The sequence below is a fragment of the Cadophora gregata genome (genome assembly GCF_030347475.1).
Source record: "Cadophora gregata isolate MNR1 chromosome Unknown scaffold_1, whole genome shotgun sequence".
NCBI lineage: Eukaryota > Fungi > Ascomycota > Leotiomycetes > Helotiales > Ploettnerulaceae > Cadophora > Cadophora gregata.
The window spans coordinates 3,354,431-3,371,166 of NW_026695924.1; the positions used below are offsets into that span (position 1 = coordinate 3,354,431).

The 16,736-nt window shown below is 47.7% G+C and overlaps 7 protein-coding genes across 7 annotated transcripts; 5 read left to right on the top strand and 2 right to left on the bottom strand.

Moving 5' to 3' along the window:
- Positions 1-216: 216 nt before the first annotated feature.
- Positions 217-1,973, top strand: ONS95_001075 (uncharacterized protein). The gene is made up of 2 exons (XM_058494260.1): positions 217-1,213; positions 1,271-1,973. Exons 1-2 carry the CDS (start codon positions 649-651, stop codon positions 1,891-1,893), a joined length of 1,188 nt encoding a protein of 395 aa, XP_058364463.1. The 5' UTR covers positions 217-648; the 3' UTR covers positions 1,894-1,973.
- Positions 1,974-2,486: 513 nt separating this feature from the next.
- Positions 2,487-2,744, top strand: ONS95_001076 (uncharacterized protein; the record flags this gene model as incomplete). Its single annotated transcript, XM_058494261.1, has 1 exon — positions 2,487-2,744. One exon carries the CDS (start codon positions 2,487-2,489, stop codon positions 2,742-2,744), a length of 258 nt encoding a protein of 85 aa, XP_058364464.1.
- Positions 2,745-5,258: 2,514 nt separating this feature from the next.
- Positions 5,259-7,653, top strand: ONS95_001077 (uncharacterized protein; the record flags this gene model as incomplete). Its single annotated transcript, XM_058494262.1, has 3 exons — positions 5,259-6,685; positions 6,754-7,519; positions 7,585-7,653. The coding sequence occupies 3 exons, from the start codon at positions 5,259-5,261 to the stop codon at positions 7,651-7,653; spliced, it is 2,262 nt and encodes a 753-aa protein (XP_058364465.1).
- An 856-nt stretch (positions 7,654-8,509) lies between these two features.
- Positions 8,510-10,393, top strand: ONS95_001078 (uncharacterized protein; the record flags this gene model as incomplete). The annotated part of the gene is made up of 7 exons (XM_058494263.1): positions 8,510-8,801; positions 8,880-9,555; positions 9,607-9,749; positions 9,820-9,927; positions 9,988-10,059; positions 10,113-10,213; positions 10,282-10,393. Exons 1-7 carry the CDS (start codon positions 8,730-8,732, stop codon positions 10,391-10,393), a joined length of 1,284 nt encoding a protein of 427 aa, XP_058364466.1. The 5' UTR covers positions 8,510-8,729.
- Positions 10,394-10,487: 94 nt separating this feature from the next.
- On the bottom strand, positions 10,488-12,843 carry ONS95_001079 (uncharacterized protein; the record flags this gene model as incomplete). Its single annotated transcript, XM_058494264.1, has 3 exons — positions 11,108-12,843; positions 10,979-11,051; positions 10,488-10,930 (listed from the first exon to the last, which is right to left on the bottom strand). Exons 1-3 carry the CDS (start codon positions 12,803-12,805, stop codon positions 10,488-10,490), a joined length of 2,214 nt encoding a protein of 737 aa, XP_058364467.1. The 5' UTR covers positions 12,806-12,843.
- A 159-nt stretch (positions 12,844-13,002) lies between these two features.
- On the bottom strand, positions 13,003-14,813 carry ONS95_001080 (uncharacterized protein). The gene is made up of 2 exons (XM_058494265.1): positions 14,321-14,813; positions 13,003-14,263 (listed from the first exon to the last, which is right to left on the bottom strand). Exons 1-2 carry the CDS (start codon positions 14,545-14,547, stop codon positions 13,399-13,401), a joined length of 1,092 nt encoding a protein of 363 aa, XP_058364468.1. The 5' UTR covers positions 14,548-14,813; the 3' UTR covers positions 13,003-13,398.
- A 124-nt stretch (positions 14,814-14,937) lies between these two features.
- ONS95_001081 (uncharacterized protein) lies at positions 14,938-16,398 on the top strand. The gene is made up of 4 exons (XM_058494266.1): positions 14,938-15,433; positions 15,483-15,686; positions 15,743-16,165; positions 16,215-16,398. Exons 1-4 carry the CDS (start codon positions 15,150-15,152, stop codon positions 16,342-16,344), a joined length of 1,041 nt encoding a protein of 346 aa, XP_058364469.1. The 5' UTR covers positions 14,938-15,149; the 3' UTR covers positions 16,345-16,398.
- The last annotated feature ends 338 nt before the right edge of the window (positions 16,399-16,736 follow it).

A 16,736-nucleotide genomic window follows, 5' to 3' on the forward strand; every position in this document is an offset into this window, starting at 1 on the left:
TCCCTAGAAGACCAGCGGCAACAACCAACGACTACCAGCATTGAGTAGAAGAAGTGAGTGACACTGGTCCTGCCTAGGCAGCTGTACACGACCCAGTGCCTAGAATTCGGCGCAGTTTCATGGTTCACCAGGTTTAGCAGTGGACGGCTGTACTGGGAATGTCCACACAATAGCCTAGAAACATCCTTTCTGCAGTGACGTTATCACAACGGTAGTCGCAGGCTCGCTGCATCTAGCTTTGCCTAATGGGCAGCAGCTTTACTTTACTTAAGTGCCGCTGTGTGCCGGTCGGTTACTGCTGAAGAAAGCACCTGTGACTGCAAAATCAGGCAAAGCAAGACAGCGATAGGCAAGCTCAAGCAAGCCAGAACACGGCAAGTCGTCGGCGCAATAGCCCAGCCCACATCCCCAACACCAACCCGGAGCGCCAGCGCCAGCGCCCCCAGGCCCAGGACAGCCTCGACAGGCTTCAGGGGTGGTTGTCCAGGGGCCCCTTCGATAAGATCATAAGAGCCATAATTTAACCTTATCGGTACGAGCAGGGATATTCACCACCTCAATTTATTCTGGACATCTAGAAGCCGGGAAGCGTTCCCAAATTCCATAATATCCACGCGCCATTCCTTGTGCATTCCTGCTCGCACAACAATGCGTCCTTCTCCAGAAGGGGACGACGACGAAGAATACCAAGGCGACACTATTATTGTCAAAGGCGATTTTCGCTGGCAAGCTGAAAACAAAACCGATAGCATGAGTAGCCCCGGACTAGACCTGCTCGCGAAAATCAACACTCCTCGACACCTCGAAAGCCCGGAAGCTTTTGAGGAAGACATCTCGGCCGCGAATTTCACGCACTTGGATACTCGGCCACAACAAACACCCCAGCGGACACCAAGACCCAGGAACAGGATCATCGCGACCACTATGGAGGAACGGCTCCAGCAGATGCCCAAACTTCGAGAGCTACCTTGGAGGGACGGGGTGGAGGACGGAGCAGATAACGAAACTGGAGGAGAGTCGCGTCGGAAACAGATTCGATTTGGATGTTTACTGGCTACGCGCGGAGAGGTACAGGAAGTTCCATGCCAGAGCTGCGCAAATGGTCGGGGCAAGTTTAATGTTTGTGTCGCGCTGGATGGGTACTTCAAAGGGGCATGTGCAAGTTGCCAGCTCAGTGGCAGACCGAATCGCTGTAGCATCAAGAAGAACGACGGTTCGTACCAAAAACCAAAATTTGCTTTTGAAGATGATGGCTGATCGTTGTTCCTAGCAGGTGAAATTACAGGAAGTCCCACTCTCAATCCACCACTACCTGAAGACACCAGTCCACTGAGGAGTATTGATCATCAGGCACCTCATAGCAGTGCATCACAATTGTCAAAACGTAGGAAAACAGATAACTCAGTGCCGGAATGGGAGAGTGCACGACCACAGTGGGAGCAGGAGCTGGGCGAGTCAACTAGGCAACACATGAATCAGATTGTGGATAGGTCTTGGGCTCCAGTTAATGTCAACTCTCCAGCAGGATTGACGGGTGCACATCCAATAATGAATGGTATGAATGGGGCGGCTGCTAGGCCACAGGGCGGAAATAATGACCGCAATAATTCTTTGAACTGGTCATCTGTGAAACAGCCAATTCCAATGCCAGGACAGCAGTTCGGGAATGGTGGTGAAGGAAACGCAGCAACTTTCCGGCTTAATATGGAGCAAGGCCGAAGGGAAGACACTGTCATCAACGAGGATGGCTCATCGGCTCTAATTGATGCTTTGCCGAAGCAGAAGCAAAGACAGGTTTATGGTTTGGTGAGCGGTTTGCAAGGTGGAATCGAACATTTGCAGAGGGAACTTAACTCCCTGAAAAAGGCACTTGGGATCGACGATGGGAACTAGTCTGCTGGGGATAGATCTGGCTTGTTACCCTGACTTATTTTTATCTTTAATCCTAATAAATGATGATGACTATAGTAGCTGAGAGAAAACCCAAGTATCTCATTCATTCCTTCTTAACACTTACTTCACTTGCATAAGATTTGCAGCTGTACAGACTTGGCCAGAGTGTTGTAACCTCTGGCTATTGATTGGTTTCGGACTTTGTCCAAAAGACCTTCTCAATATAGGTCATTGTGCTATGTATCAAATCCAATGTCGTGGTCAATCAATCAGGACTCAGATTTGTCTAATAGCTCGCGTTTCTCTACAACGTATATTTGGCATATAACTAGGTATCTATCTCTGACTTTCATTCCTTATTTCCGACAAGGTTACAAACTTTCTTGGGAAGGAATCACGCCAATAGTTTTGATTTCGACTATTCATATCTCAGGCTGGTATCAAATTACGTACTTGACAGTTCCAAATAAGGGCTAGACAGCTCGCCAGGACAGGGCATAGCGTGTGGTCTCAGTGAGCTGCAGGCGGATAAGAGATGCGGGTGGGTGGGCCCGAACTCCTCTTGTTTCAACAACAACCATAACATCCCCATTATGCCTCCCACAGACAGCTACAACACCATCATTAGTCCCGGAGGCAGTTTCTTCCACAGCCAGTTCGATGAGCTCAATACAGGTACCAGCCTGCAGAGCGGAGCTGATTTGAATGCGAACACTCCACGACAACAAACACTTCCGAAATTGAATAGCAATTATGTTCCATTCCTGGAAAGATTAGACATTCTCAGAAGTACGAACCTCGATACCATGGCGTCCAGGCCAAGAGCTTCCCCCGGAGTAAGCAATCGATAGCCCTCGCGTCTAGCAACGAGGTGCATTTTGCTGTCAACTCGCGGCGCGGTCATGCCGAGTCCTTGCGAACACTGCGCTGGTGGTTATGGACGGTTCTCACTTTGCGTGACTTTGCGGCATTGGTTTCAGGGGGCTTGCAGTAGCTGCATCTTTACCTCTAAAGGCAACAAGTGCAGTCTCAGGACCCAGACGTCTGGTGAGCCGCCCATGTATATGTAGCAACCGCTGGTTGAGATGTGTAGCATCCCATCAGAGATTGGCTACAACCTGAGACTTCTATCACCGTATTTATATATATGAATTTGCCTACGCCATGCCCCTTCAATCTTGTGTACGCCAGTGCCGTTAGTTTCTCATTGGAAGAACAAGTTCAACGAGCAGTGGATAGTTAGATCGAGACTAAGCTGTTCCTATTCCCTTTCCGTTACTGACGATACAACAGGAACGGCAGATGGGAGAGCCTTAAGATACCATGCTGACGATCCAGAATCCCATGCTAATAGTGCAGTCGAACAAGGAAAGAAACCAAGCAAGAAACGGAAGAGAAGCTCGGTCCCAGGGTCTGTACTGCTGCATGCTCAAAATGCCCCACACACAATCGCCTGTCCCCAAGTAGATATTCTCCGGCCCATATCTCCTCCTCTAGACATGTTACTGCAGGCTGATATTGCTCGCGAACAGTCTGGGGAACCGACCTGTCCAATTCAGATCGAAATCCAGCCGAGCCAGCGGCCGTCACAGCCAAATGTTGCAAAGCCTCGAGTCCTAGCGAAAGGCACAGCGGCTCGATCTCCGTATGAACGTTTTTCCGCGAACCAAAGATCCAATCCAGTTCCGCTGCAATCACGAGATGCGGCTTCTATATCTCAAACAAGCAATGAGACTTGGGCACCCTTCTCCGCCATGTGGCCAAACCGTTCCAGCAATGATATGGGGGAGGTTTTCCTTGTCTGCTATTGATTCAATTCCAAGAGCCAAACAGCAGGAACTAAATGGCATCATCAGTCAGTGCCAGGTGGCGTTGATCATCTGCAAGACAGCTGAATTCCTTGAAATCGTTCTTTGGCATAGATGATGATGATTAACATAGCAGAGCATATTTCAACCATACCTGTCGAGCGACATGAGAGGTTCAGCGTTATTTTTGACGAGTCTGCAGGTATGTTATCTGGCTGGATGCGTGGGAGCAGCAGAGCGTCTATCAACCTGTCTGTCTCTCCAACTTGCACGCTTTCGTGGTACCTTTGGAACGAATATGTCGATGACAGAATCGCTCCTACTTTTCTCTGCCGCCACCGCGTGCTTATTGATCATTTGCTGATTGGAGCTTTTTCGCGATATGATCTGAGATAAGCTCGTTTGTCTTGACGCTTGCAATGATTCAGTGCGATATCCTGCCGCCAGGGATATCCACCGGATCAGTAGCAACTACCTTTTCATAAGTCAAAATTCTATCCATGCTTCTGCGAGAAGCTGTCGGCAAGTTGCCCACTCCGGATCAAGCCTGGGCGGTAGTTGTTGGTGGGAAGATTTTAAGCTGCTCCGGAACTGGCTGATTTCTGATTGTTGCTCTTTCAGTATGAGCATTAGCAGATCAGATGGCATTAGCAAAACCCGGCCTAAGATCCAGTATGAGAAGCATGGTAGCTGAACTTATTATAGTGGACACTGATTTCACCAGTTTAGCGTGGCCACGGATTGTGGACTCAAATCCCACGTTCAAGTATGAGCGACTCATGAATGTTTTCATTCGCATTCTTCGTCACGTTCGTTCTGGTGCTCAGAAAGTCATTGAACTTATCTATGAAACCCAATTTGCATGTTCATTTCTCTCAGTAGCACAGATGACGCACCACGCTATCATACGTGCTGTTGGCGTCATAGTGAACATTGAATTGGTTTCCAGCGCTATGTCTTTAGGACCCACCCAACCCGCAGACCATCTCAATAGCGTTCGCCTAGACCTGGTATGGTTGCCAGAAATCGCTCCTTTATGTATGAAAACCACGGTCACTCAAGCATCCTATTATGGTTCATCGAGATGGCGTACCCGCCGACTTCGACTATAGCTGCTGCCATGATGTCTAATTCGATTCATTTGAATGCTAGCGCTCAGTATATTCTGATAGTCTCACTTTCTAAACTAATTATCTATCTATCATAAATTCGCTCGTGTTTCGCTGCCAGTTTTCCGTCCCATAGTTCAGTCCGTCCCCACACACGCACAAAGCAATGTTGGATAAACTCCTTTAGATCAATTAGTTGGTGCTTGTCCCTGATTTTGATTGAGCGTTGGGGCTTTGTACTCCTACACGTCCCGCCTGCGTCTTTGACTCGTTCCTGTCAAGCATTAGAGCCTCTGACTTCTTGTCGCGACAGTTCTCTGCCAGCAGAGACATTCTATCTTCATACAGGACGTTTCTTGTCATTCCCAAGGACCTTTCGGTCGACGGGATGTATTGCTGTCCTGCTTCCATCCGATAGATCACTATATCTACTCGGCGATCGCATAAGATGGAGCCCTTAGCTTCCCCTGTTGCAGACCGGCCCCGTGAGAAGGTGTTTGCAGAATCATCACAACTCACAAGATGGGAAGCAAGTGTGCAAGCTGGAAACAAATTTCCAACTGTGCAATCAAGAGATCCTAGCCCAGCACCTCCAAATGAATACGACCAAATACTTCGAGGGAGGGGTTCTAGTCTGTCCAGGTCTAAAAGCCCAACAATTCGTACGAGTACAAGCACGAGCACTTCATCAAACACCCCAGCTATACCGTCTCGTCTAAGATACTCCTCCTCGAAATCGTCTGAAGTAGCAAGCGAAGCCAACGGAGACCACGCAATTTTTGGCGGACACTCTACGACAGCTTCACAGAGCTCCTCAGATCTGCCACGGAATCGAAGCTCCAACAGTATACAAAACAATGAGAAATGGCGAATTGGAGGCACCCGCAGACCGACTCCTCCGGAACAGATACTGAGGAGGAATTCTTCGCGTGCACTTCTGCCAGGACAAGTAACTACACCGGGCACACCAAGACAGATCAGAGATCTCGGTCATGATTTTTCTCGATACCCATCCAGTGCCGATCTCAGTGTCAGTGTAGACAACGGGATATATGTAGTGGCTGCGGAAGCCAATGACCCACTTCTTCGGGCGACGGAAAATAATAATCTAAATGAATCTCAACCGAACCTAGAGAAATGGCCAGACGACAGACTTGGAGTCCTCGATCCTTACAGCGGTGGTGATAATGGCTTCATTCTGTACCCGCACGAGGAAGAAGCAGACGATAAGTTCCATCTTCCCGCAGATGATGATGACATTACTTTCAGACCAAAGCTGAGAGACTACCTGGATCGGCGGAATATAGTATCTACCTGCGGAGCAATATTTCTGATTCTTGGCATCCTCTGTGTCTTCGTCGTCCTTCCTGTGTTGACGTATCGGACACGGCTCCTGCTGCCAAAACGAGACAGGGCCATTTATCGTGCAAGTTCAACTTGGGCGCACGTTAATAACAACAAATATCGACTTCTCAATAACGTTCGGAAAGGATTGATAGATCCAGACACCCCAGAAATCGCCAAGACCAGGAAAAGTACATTTGATGGCTCGGAACTAGAGCTTGTTTTCAGTGATGAGTTTAATGAAGACGGCCGAACATTTTACGAAGGAGATGACCCATATTGGTATGCACCAAATTTCTGGTATGGGGCAACGCAAGATTTGGAATGGTATGACCCAGATGCTGTCACAACGAGAAATGGCACACTTCAGTTAAGATTGGAACACTTTCGTAATCATAATCTTGATTTCCGATCTGGAATGCTGCATTCTTGGAATCATCTTTGTTTCAAGGGAGGTATTATTGAAATCTCGGTTTCGTTGGCTGGACCCGCCGGTATTCCAGGATTGTGGCCTGGCGCGTGGACAATGGGGTGAGTTGTCATCGGAGAACACTTTCGATTCGACCAAATGATGGCCTTTTATGCTGATAGAATGCTAGAAATCTCGGACGACCAGGATATCTAGCTACCACGGATGGAGTTTGGCCATATACTTACAATTCCTGTGATGCGGGCATAACTGCCAACCAATCATCGTCAGACGGGCTTTCCTTTCTGCCTGGGCAAAGACTCAGTTCATGTACATGCAAAGGCGAAGACCATCCCAACCGCGGCACAGGCAGAGGAGCTCCGGAGATCGACATCCTAGAAGGATCAGTCGCAAACCGAGTCGGCGTCGTCACTCAGAGTTTCCAAGTGGCACCCTTCGATGTCTGGTATCGCCCTAATTCCGAGTTCATGGCTCTCCCAGACCCAACAATAACACAGATGAACACCTATTGCGGAGGACCCTTTCAGCAAGCCATCAGTGCAGTCACAACTTTGAATAACTCCTGGTATGACGGCAACGAGTATCAGAAATACGCCTTCGAATATGTGCCTGGCACAAATAAAGGAAAGATTGCCTGGTTCGTTGGCGAAGACCCAACTTTCATCATGGATGGACGAGCCATTGGGCAAAACGGTAACGTCAAAGCACGACAAGTCTCTGAGGAACCCATGTCCATTGTTCTGAATCTAGGGATAAGCCATTCGTGGAGTGAGATCTGGATGGAGAACTTGACGTTTCCGACTACCATGCATGTTGACTATGTGCGAATATACCAAAAACCAGGTCAAAAGAGTATTACATGCGATCCGGATGGGTATCCAACTACGGAGTATATCGCGAATCATCCGAAGGCGTATCAGAACCCAAACAAGACGGTATGTTCTGTAACTTTTTCTCGAGTTTGTATGGCATGAGAATATTTTACTGACCTGACCTCTAGCTTTGGAGTCAAACGGGATATGAATGGCCAGCCAACAAATTAGGTGGATGTCCATCACGAGGCGTATGATCTGGTTGATCTCATATTGTTTGGGATATAATATGGTAGCGTATATATTGACAGGCGTTCGGTGAAAACATATATGGGTTTGGGGTAGATTCTATCTTGCTGATAGATCCGAACTGGACAGAATGTGGCGCAACAAAGGTTGAAAATGGCGTTTAAGTGGATATAATGCGGAGATCATGTCTTATGAAGTGATGTATGGATAGGCGACGCTGCTTTCATGTCCCGATGCTCTATCTTCGGAGAATTACACGGCATTGGCTATTTGGTTCATCTGTCTACTTTAGAGATATTCGCGTTCGCGGATAGACTTTGCAACACACAGCCCTTAGAGATTTCGTCGAGACTGGTCTATAATTCAAAGTTAAGGCAATACTCACTTTGCCATATTTCGATCTGGGCTTCAATCGTTCCATTACCTATACGCGACTTAGGCTCAGATGAAGGGGTTTGGAGCGTTGCAAAGCCAAAGGAACACTTGAAAAAAGTATCTTCGCTTATAGTGAAACCAAAAAATCATAGCATTTCTCCAGACACTTGATCAGAAATGTAACGATCGCATATCGTTCCTCCAGCATTGAAGGCCCGGTTGCCTCAAAAAACATGGCCATGGAGAAGGCAGTTCGGGGCTAAGAGCCGAGCCGAGCTAGACCTCCGAGCAAAAACAAAGGCATCGCCGAAGCGTCAGCCAGAAGCCCCGAACAGCCATGCCCCGACCCCCACAATAAAGACTCTGGACGACAATCAAAGGATCTAGCGTTTGCGGGGGAGGTGCCGCGGTCGCTAAATACAACTTCGGTAGTTTTTTGCGGAGTTAAATTGGTAGTTTGAGGTTCTGTTAGCATCAAATAGGGGCGGTATTGACTCTTTCTCGGCTAGCAGATGCAGCCTTGGCCCATGGTCTCCGAGTCGTAGTGTTGCCCCGACGTGTTTACCCCGCCATACGCAGGGTTCACATGCTTGAAGACTCTTTGATTTCACCTGGATTAGATTGAGATTCGAGATAGCTGCGACACAGTTCAATCTCATTCCTTTTCTTAGATTCCTTGCGTCAAGAATACATTTTCAAGATCGCAAACATGGCCATCAAGCCAGCCGAATCCGAATTTCGCATTCTCATCGTTGGGGGCGGGATCGCAGGCCTAGCAACTGTAATTATGTCTCAATTATTCTTTTCAAATCCCTTCAACAGCATATTATAAATACATTTGAACTAACCACTCTGCCAGGCAATCGCCCTCCGCGGTCCCAACCGTCAGATCCTCATTCTCGAACAGTCATCTCTCAACCGCGAAATTGGCGCCACAATATCTCTACAGCCCAATGCCTCAAAGTTTGTCGAAAAAGAATGGAATCTCAGCTCACAGCTACGCGCAAGGGGATCGATGGTCGATCGAGCGTTTCGCGTTTGCGCAACTGATGGCACGGAACATAAGCGTATCGACCTGACTGCAAAATCCGAGTATGGCGGTGACAGGATGCTGTACCATAGACAGGACTTACATGAGGTTTTGAAGAGCGCTGCTACCAGCGTGGATAGAGAGGGTTTATCTGCGACGATTCTGGTGAAGAGTAGAGTTGTGAAATGTGATTGTGACGAGGGATCCGTGGAGCTAGAAGACGGGCGGGTGTTGACAGGATTTGACCTTATCGTTGCGGCGGATGGAATCAGGAGCAATGTTAGGAAATTTGTAGTTGGCAAAGAGGTTAGTTCGGTAAGGACGGGCCAGTCAGCTTATCGCATGATGGTCGACGCGTCAAAAGTTGAGGAAGATGAAGATATCCGCAAGTTCTTGGATCCTAGGGAGGCTGTCACGACAATGGTGATGGGACACAAAAATCGCTTGATAATGGGTCCTGCGAGGAACGGGGAGGTGTACAGTATTGTGGCCATGGTTCCAGATGGTGAGAAAGCCCTTCATATGTGGCAGGTGTGCTGACTCGATGAACGCTCAGTATCCGACCCTGCGATCGAGACATCTTGGACGACTGAAGGCAATCGAGATGATCTTTTCGAAGCTTTCAAAGAGTTTCCTGACTGGTGTAAGCGGTTATTTCGACACGCACCGGAATTAGGACTTTGGCAGTTACGCGATTTGGTTCGGAGCTCTTTTCGTGTCTTTTCGTGTCTGTTCCTTCCATGGAAAGTACTGACAGAAGCATTTGCAGGATCCACTCAAGACTTGGACGAAAGGAAAAGTCATATTGATTGGCGATGCGGCACATGCGATGTTACCAACACAAGGTCAAGGGGCGAGCCAAGCTATCGAAGACGCTGTAGGGTCCCTTAGCTAGAGCGAAGACTGCTTCGAAGTTCGAGCTAATCGTCCATCATAGGAAGCAATAGGAACTTTTTTCCAAGACGTCCATGGGAAACCATCAGAGGCAACGGTCTGGTCGATGTTAAGCGTTGGTATCACACTGTCCAACACAATTGCATTCATACTAACTGGTCTCTTTAGCTTGTTGCTGAAACACGGCGTTCACGAGCAATACAAATCCAGCTCTTAAGTCGGGAAAGCGCAAAGCCAGCGACTGAAAAGGGTGACAAGAAGATCAAAATGTAAGTGCGACATTTCAAATGGAATTTTGTCTCTTTGGAAAGAAGAAAACTTGACATTCTACTCCCAGATCACCGGACCAGTATATGGACTACTGCTGTACATATGGAGGGGCAAGGGCGTGGCGAGAAAAGCAGAAGAGCCCCGATATGCTGGAGGAGCTGGGTAATTTGACGATATAGAACCCACCCATCTTGGGAACAACGTCGCCTTTCGTTGACCCTCAAAAACCACTGCTATATGGCATTGTGAATTTGGTATTGCCTTTCATACTTTCTAAAAGGACCCTTGGTAACTGTAGTTGTCGTAATCGTTCATGTTTCCCATCCAATCCCACAATTCTTGCACATCTAGATTGTCAAATGGCAATTCGCTTCCATTAGAATGAAATTGTGGTGCGTAGTTGTTCATTACTGGACCCGACGCATCATAGCTCACATGAAAGCCACCTGTCTGGTTTTGATGCGAAACAGTGTCAGAAGTGACGTCGAAGGTTCTTGAGACCGTTGAGTCTGATATGTGGTCGCTAGAAGCTGCAAAATGATCGTACGAGACTGTGTCCTTCTGCGAGTGGACATTAGATTGAGTTTCTGGTGGATTCTGAACAGCTCTGCGAGAGTGCTCATCATCACTGAGAGACCGAGAATCTGTTCTGCTAGATTTTTCTGCCTGGGACCGGTCGATGTATGATCGTACTTGTTGATATATGCTCAACACCCCTAGACCATGTCAGCAACACTGATATCTAGTAAATAATGCTTTGCTACCTCGTATGAAAAGATCATTGTGCCCGGATCTTGAAAACTGGTCCGCCGTGTATTCAACACATGCTTTTAACAACTGTGTGATAATGCTTAGCAATATCTGCGTGAAGTGGAGGGGTTATTGAGACTTGCCTCAAGATCAGCAGCCATGCTTCGGCTGCCTACATTTTTGATACATGATATGCCTAGAACGATGCAAGCCATCAGCAGCGGGCCAGCCGTCATAATTCTTGACTGCACATTCCGATCAGAAAGTTCAATCGTCAATCTCGCTATTGATCGCGCACTATTCACACAAATAGCCTCGCCTGCCAGAAGTCGAAGCTTGGAGGAATCATCGAAGGTGTACTTCGCAACTTCTGATTGGAATGTAGATGAGGGTGCAATCAGTGCAGCCCGATGGAGAGCAATGAGTGCTTGATAATATTGGATGGATATTAATGCCGCAAAATGGAACTCATGATTCGAGCAAAAGAGGCCGTTTCCCGGACGAAACTCTTCTGGTATCTCTCTAGCCCAAGACAATAACGAGCGGTCAAGTCTCGCCGTGTCGGTTAGGATTTCCTGTGCTGTTCGCTCTCCGGGCTTGTGCCCGTAGATATGTTGACAGATTAGACCTTGATGCTGAGCCAGAACCATGTGCCATTGTAGGAAATCGGGGCCAGGTGGTCGTTGATCAGGTCCGATCATGTGGTCGCGATCGACACTGAGTATTGTTGCAGGCCGTCCAGATTCCAACTGCATCATTTTCTCCAAAGAGCAACATATAGCCCAGATGCGAGCATGAAATAGCCTCTCTGGCTTATTCTGAACAGCGTGCTGATTGGATGGGCTTCTGTGTGAATGTCGATGAAGACCCAGTGTAAATGCAATGCGAATCGCCATCCCAACTGTCTGCCATCCGAGACCATCCCGGTTCCTTCCTCTGTATGCGATTGTGAATAATAGAAGTGCCTGGATAGCATGAAGATAAGGCATCACAACAACGTGCCCAAGAAGACTGGCTGCTGCTTCGAGATACTTGGTCCCCACCGCTGTAATTACTTGCGAACTTTCATCAGCGCCTAAACTCAGAATAAGATATGCAGACACCAGTAGAGGACCTTGCTCATGAGACAAGGATTGAAGCGAAGGAAGGGCCGCAAAATTTTGTACAGCAGCTTTCGTTTTGTCAATGTCGAAGAGAGGATATATTGGATGGATCTTTTCGAAGAACACGGAGACATAGCTGTCACACAGATTGCTGTGTGGAAAATCTGGTAAAGATGTACCGAGGGGAATGCTGAATTCTTCAGCATGACGCATTCCATGCTGGAAGTTATGTGATAGAGGCTGAATGTGAGCTGACTCTAGGTATACGTCGAGAGACTTCATCAGACATTGAGAGCTGCTACCCCCCATCATCTTAATCCGATTGGTCTGAGCGTCTGTATTGAATGTCATATCATACGGCTGCTGAGCTGGAGATATTCCGACTTCATGGCTCCGAGAATTAGATGCAGCCGGGCTAGCTTCAAGTGGTTGGCTGACATCAGGTCTTCCACTTGTCGACAAGGATCCAGGTGAACGAGTGGAAGTCTGTGGCAGGATCCTTCCCTCCTTTTTTTGACCAAGGGATGAATTCGCCTGTAAAGATTCTGGTTGAACTATCCACTCCCGAATTACTGTGACTTCCGGCATCTTGGGGTCAGTGGTGGTGCAGGTATCGTCTCTCAAGCGACAATTCCGACATTTCGGATAGTCGGTATCGCATTTGACTTTTCGACGTCGGCATGCGTTGCATGCCATCGACAGCCGCTGCCGCTTTGCTACAGGAATATCTCCATCCATGATGAAGCTTTGGTGAATGTAAAGCTGTTCTGGTGAAGTAGCGTCTTGTATTGTACTGAGCCTCCCCCCTGACTGAACGCCCAAGGCTTTCCCCGCTTCCCCGCCTCCCCCTCCCCCACTCCAGCCGAGCAGGCAGGCTCACCTCAAACAGATGAATCCAATCCAGAAGTTCTCTTGCTTACGACTTTAACCGCGTATGACACTATCTCAGAATACACGGTCATTCCTCAGACTCCTTGAAGACACATTTCCCAAGTTTTTCTGTCGTGTCAAATTTTGTCTACAGTGTCCGGCCAATTTGTTCCCCGAATTAGCGTGTAGCCCTGTTACTATTTCGCTCTTTGAAGTTGCCAGCCCATGTTTCACACATTTACAACAGCCTCTAAAGAGTAAAACCTCTAAGGACAGTTTTTGTTTTTGATTACAGAGAACGGGTTGCGATCATTTGGAACGAGATGAAGTGTCATTTAATTCTTCTCTAAGCATCGTTTCATGAATTGCCTCGAATTATAGAATGAGTTTGGTCAAGCAGAAGAAGTATTCTTGGGTAAAGATACATTGAAATACGACCAAATGATCTCTCAAAATTCATCCTATACATCGATGTACGGAATTCCTGTCAGTCTGAAAGCTCTCTCAGTCAATTGGGGTTCTACTGATGGACGTGAGCGATTGTGTGGGCAATCAGCACCGTTTCGCTTTGCGATATTGGTTCCCAAGTGGCGAGCATTTGGCCAATGAGTAGTGCCCAGGCGCTCTACACCATTGTTAGTAACCTGTTGATGTAGAAATACGTGGCAATTACCTTCAAATGCCTGCTTCTTGCGGATCAAATCCTCTTGTGTTGCCTCCGAAACAGGCATGTAGCACGTGTAGATTGCCATGCGATCTTGCTTGGATGTTGTGGGAACATTGTAATGAGGAGTTCGTGAGTCCCAAAGGATGAGATCACCCGGTTCTGCGCACACTTTGATCCACTCCAGCCCGTGGTCCTTAAGCCACTTCATGCCATTGTCTGTAAAGCCGTACCATTCGGGTGTCCAGGCTGGAATGCGAGGCTCATCAGCCATGTCTCTGTGGAAATCCTCACTGATAAGATGGCCGCCTTTGCATACGATGAGACCTCCATCATTTGGCCCACAAGGTTGGAGGTTCACAAGACCTTGAAGGCATCGAAATCCGGGCTTGGCAGGGTCTTGATCCTGATGTGGCCATGGCTTGTTAGCAGGAAAGTCGGAACGGTCGTGGAAACCAATGTTAATGGCGTCAAATGACACAATAAGATCCTGTGTGCCATGAACCTTCTCGAATGTCTCTATGACTCCTGGCTCAGAGCGAATCTGCCATACAAAGTTCTCATGTGGGGCAGCATAGTCCAGAACCATGCCCTTCTCGTTGATAACTGGTAGGTTGGCTCTCTTGATAGTGCTTGAGTCGTTTCGATCGAACCCAAGGTTGCTGAAATGAGATTTAGTGCTGATTTATGTTTATCTCTAAGTGCTATGGATAACTTACAAGCTTTCGAGAAAATCGTAGAAGGCTCTTCCGTAGCCGTCTGCGCGATCTCTAGGTACAGCGCCCTTCACAACAGCATATCCGTTCCTTACGAGGTCATCTCGGAAGTCGCCGTAAATAGGTTTGATATGAGCAGCAGTGAGGCGACCGTCGCTGAGAATCTTCTTCACACTGGGAATAGTAGAAACATCAACAGGACGCTCAACCTCGATTGCTGAAGGAGCCATGTTCTAGCGAGAGTTTGTAGACTTTTGACTAGAGCAAAGTAATTCTTAAAAAGATGTGAGATGAAGGTGACGGGTATGGAAGCAACAACGCGTAGGATACTCGGTTGGTCCACATATTATTAAATTCACGCCTTAAGTACTAGAGTCCTTCACTACCAAGAACATGCATGGCTCGGTCTGTTGATCAAACACATTGGCATATTCCATGGATTTCAATCGATAATCCCAACGACCGAGGACGCAACGAATCGGTGAGGGAGCCTTCCTGGAGAATTAGTGTATTTCGGAGGTTTAGCGCCATTCTCGGCTGGCCGCTGACCCACCCACTATTTGTTTACGGTACCCCGCCTCGCTTGGGGCCGAAAAGGGGCTTCGGGGCAACGACCGAGACGGAAAGCTTTGTTCCCACCCCGCAAACCCCACACTTTCCTAGACCGCGTGGCATCGCTGTATCGTTGTTGAGATCTTACTGGCATAGACACGGTCGAAAACAACCATTAATTATAAATTCAAATAACGTCTCAGGACTTTCATCACGTCCTCAGACTTCTCCCTCATCACCTAAACCGCCTCTAGTCGAAAACATCACAAAAATCTTCACTATGTCGTCAACTCAAACAGAAACCGTCACGAAGACGGTGTCCCCGCTAGCAAAATTCTCCACACCAAAGGACTTGGTGGACTTCTCCGGAATGAAGTTTGGAGACTGGAGGGACGAGTTCCACAATAACGGCTGTGTTGTACTGAAGGGTGTCATTACACCAGAGAGGGCTCAGTATTACCGAGAAAAGCAATTGAAGTGGCTTCACAACTTCGAACTTGGTTTTGATGAGGACGATGAGAGTACTTGGACTGCGGATCATCTTCCGGTCAGCTTCAAGGGAGGGTATGTCTCTACAGCTAGTCTAGCGCACTATCTGCTCACCGATTTCCAGCATGTACTATGGATATGGCGCCCCACACGAGAGTATGGCATGGGAAGCGCGAACAGAGCCAGCAGTTGTAGAGATCTTTGAGAAGCTCTGGGGGACCAAAGAGCTCCTCACTTCGTTCGATGGCATGAACATCTCTCTTCCGCGACGCAAAGACTTGGAATGGAGCCAATGGCCACATTGTGACCAGAATCCAGCACGCCAAGGGTAAGTCTTAAGCACCTTGTTGACCACAAGGTGCAAATACTGAGCACAGTATACAGAATGCAAGCCGTCCAAGGGCTTCTCAACTATGCACCAAACGGCCCCAAAGATGGAGGCCTTATGTTGATGAAGGGTTCCGCCAAGCTCTTTGAAGACTTCTTCTCCACTCCCCGTGAGTTCTACGCTCATGAAGATGCTCCCCCGCCCGAAATGAAATACATGGACCTCTTCCTATTCAATCCAAAAGATCTAAAGTGGTTTGAAGATAGAGGCTGTGAGATGATCAAAGTTAACATGGAGCCCGGTGACTTCGTGCTTTGGGACAGCCGCACCATGCATTATGCATGCCTTCCAGAAGGAGACCAGATTCGTCACGTTCAATACATCTGCATGACTCCAAAGAGATTCGCGACTGAGGATCAGCTCAAGCTCAAGCAAGACTGCTTCATCAAAATGATCGGAACTACTCACTGGCCACACTGGTAAGCATTTGCACGATGTATACATGAAAATAATTGACACGACCTCTAGCAATATCCGCCCTGCGAGTGACCCACCCATGAGGAATGGCAAGGTCTGCCCGAAGAATAGGAGTGAACCCTTTGAGAAGCCGAAGCTCACGAGGGATGTGCTGCGGCTTGCAGGGATGGAGGCTTATTGAGATAGCATATACTAGACAATGAAGCAGATACGTCAAGTCATTGTATCATTTGAAGTAATCTGTATAAATTGTTAACTTATACCTGTCTGATCAATTTGATGGCTGGCCTATTGTGTGGATAAGTAGGATGTAAGTATTAATATGCGGCCCTAAGCGAGAACATGGAGACCAAAGATAGTTGTCTCGATGATAGATTGAGACATCGAAGTGTTATGATAGCCTGACTTACCTTAAGTATATGAAGACTATGTCCCGACCCCCTCCACCCACTTTCCCTTACCCCACAGAGTTATAGTTCGAGACACAAGGACTTTATTTTCTGATTTTGATTATAAAAGTGTCGGGAAATTGATTTTCATTTGGTTTCAACTTTCTAAATTGTCTAAAATTGA

Excerpts from the sequence above, each read along its gene's own strand:
- ONS95_001075 (XM_058494260.1), top strand. The coding sequence starts at position 649 with ATGCGTCCTTCTCCAGAAGGGGACGACGACGAAGAATACCAAGGCGAC. Across the intron at positions 1,214-1,270 it reads TAGCATCAAGAAGAACGACG|CAGGTGAAATTACAGGAAGT; the intron begins GTTCGTACCAAA and ends CGTTGTTCCTAG.
- ONS95_001080 (XM_058494265.1), bottom strand. The coding sequence starts at position 14,547 with ATGGCTCCTTCAGCAATCGAGGTTGAGCGTCCTGTTGATGTTTCTACT. Across the intron at positions 14,264-14,320 it reads TACGATTTTCTCGAAAGCTT|CAACCTTGGGTTCGATCGAA; the intron begins GTAAGTTATCCA and ends ATCTCATTTCAG.
- ONS95_001081 (XM_058494266.1), top strand. The coding sequence starts at position 15,150 with ATGTCGTCAACTCAAACAGAAACCGTCACGAAGACGGTGTCCCCGCTA. Across the intron at positions 15,434-15,482 it reads CCGGTCAGCTTCAAGGGAGG|CATGTACTATGGATATGGCG; the intron begins GTATGTCTCTAC and ends ACCGATTTCCAG. Across the intron at positions 15,687-15,742 it reads CAGAATCCAGCACGCCAAGG|AATGCAAGCCGTCCAAGGGC; the intron begins GTAAGTCTTAAG and ends CACAGTATACAG.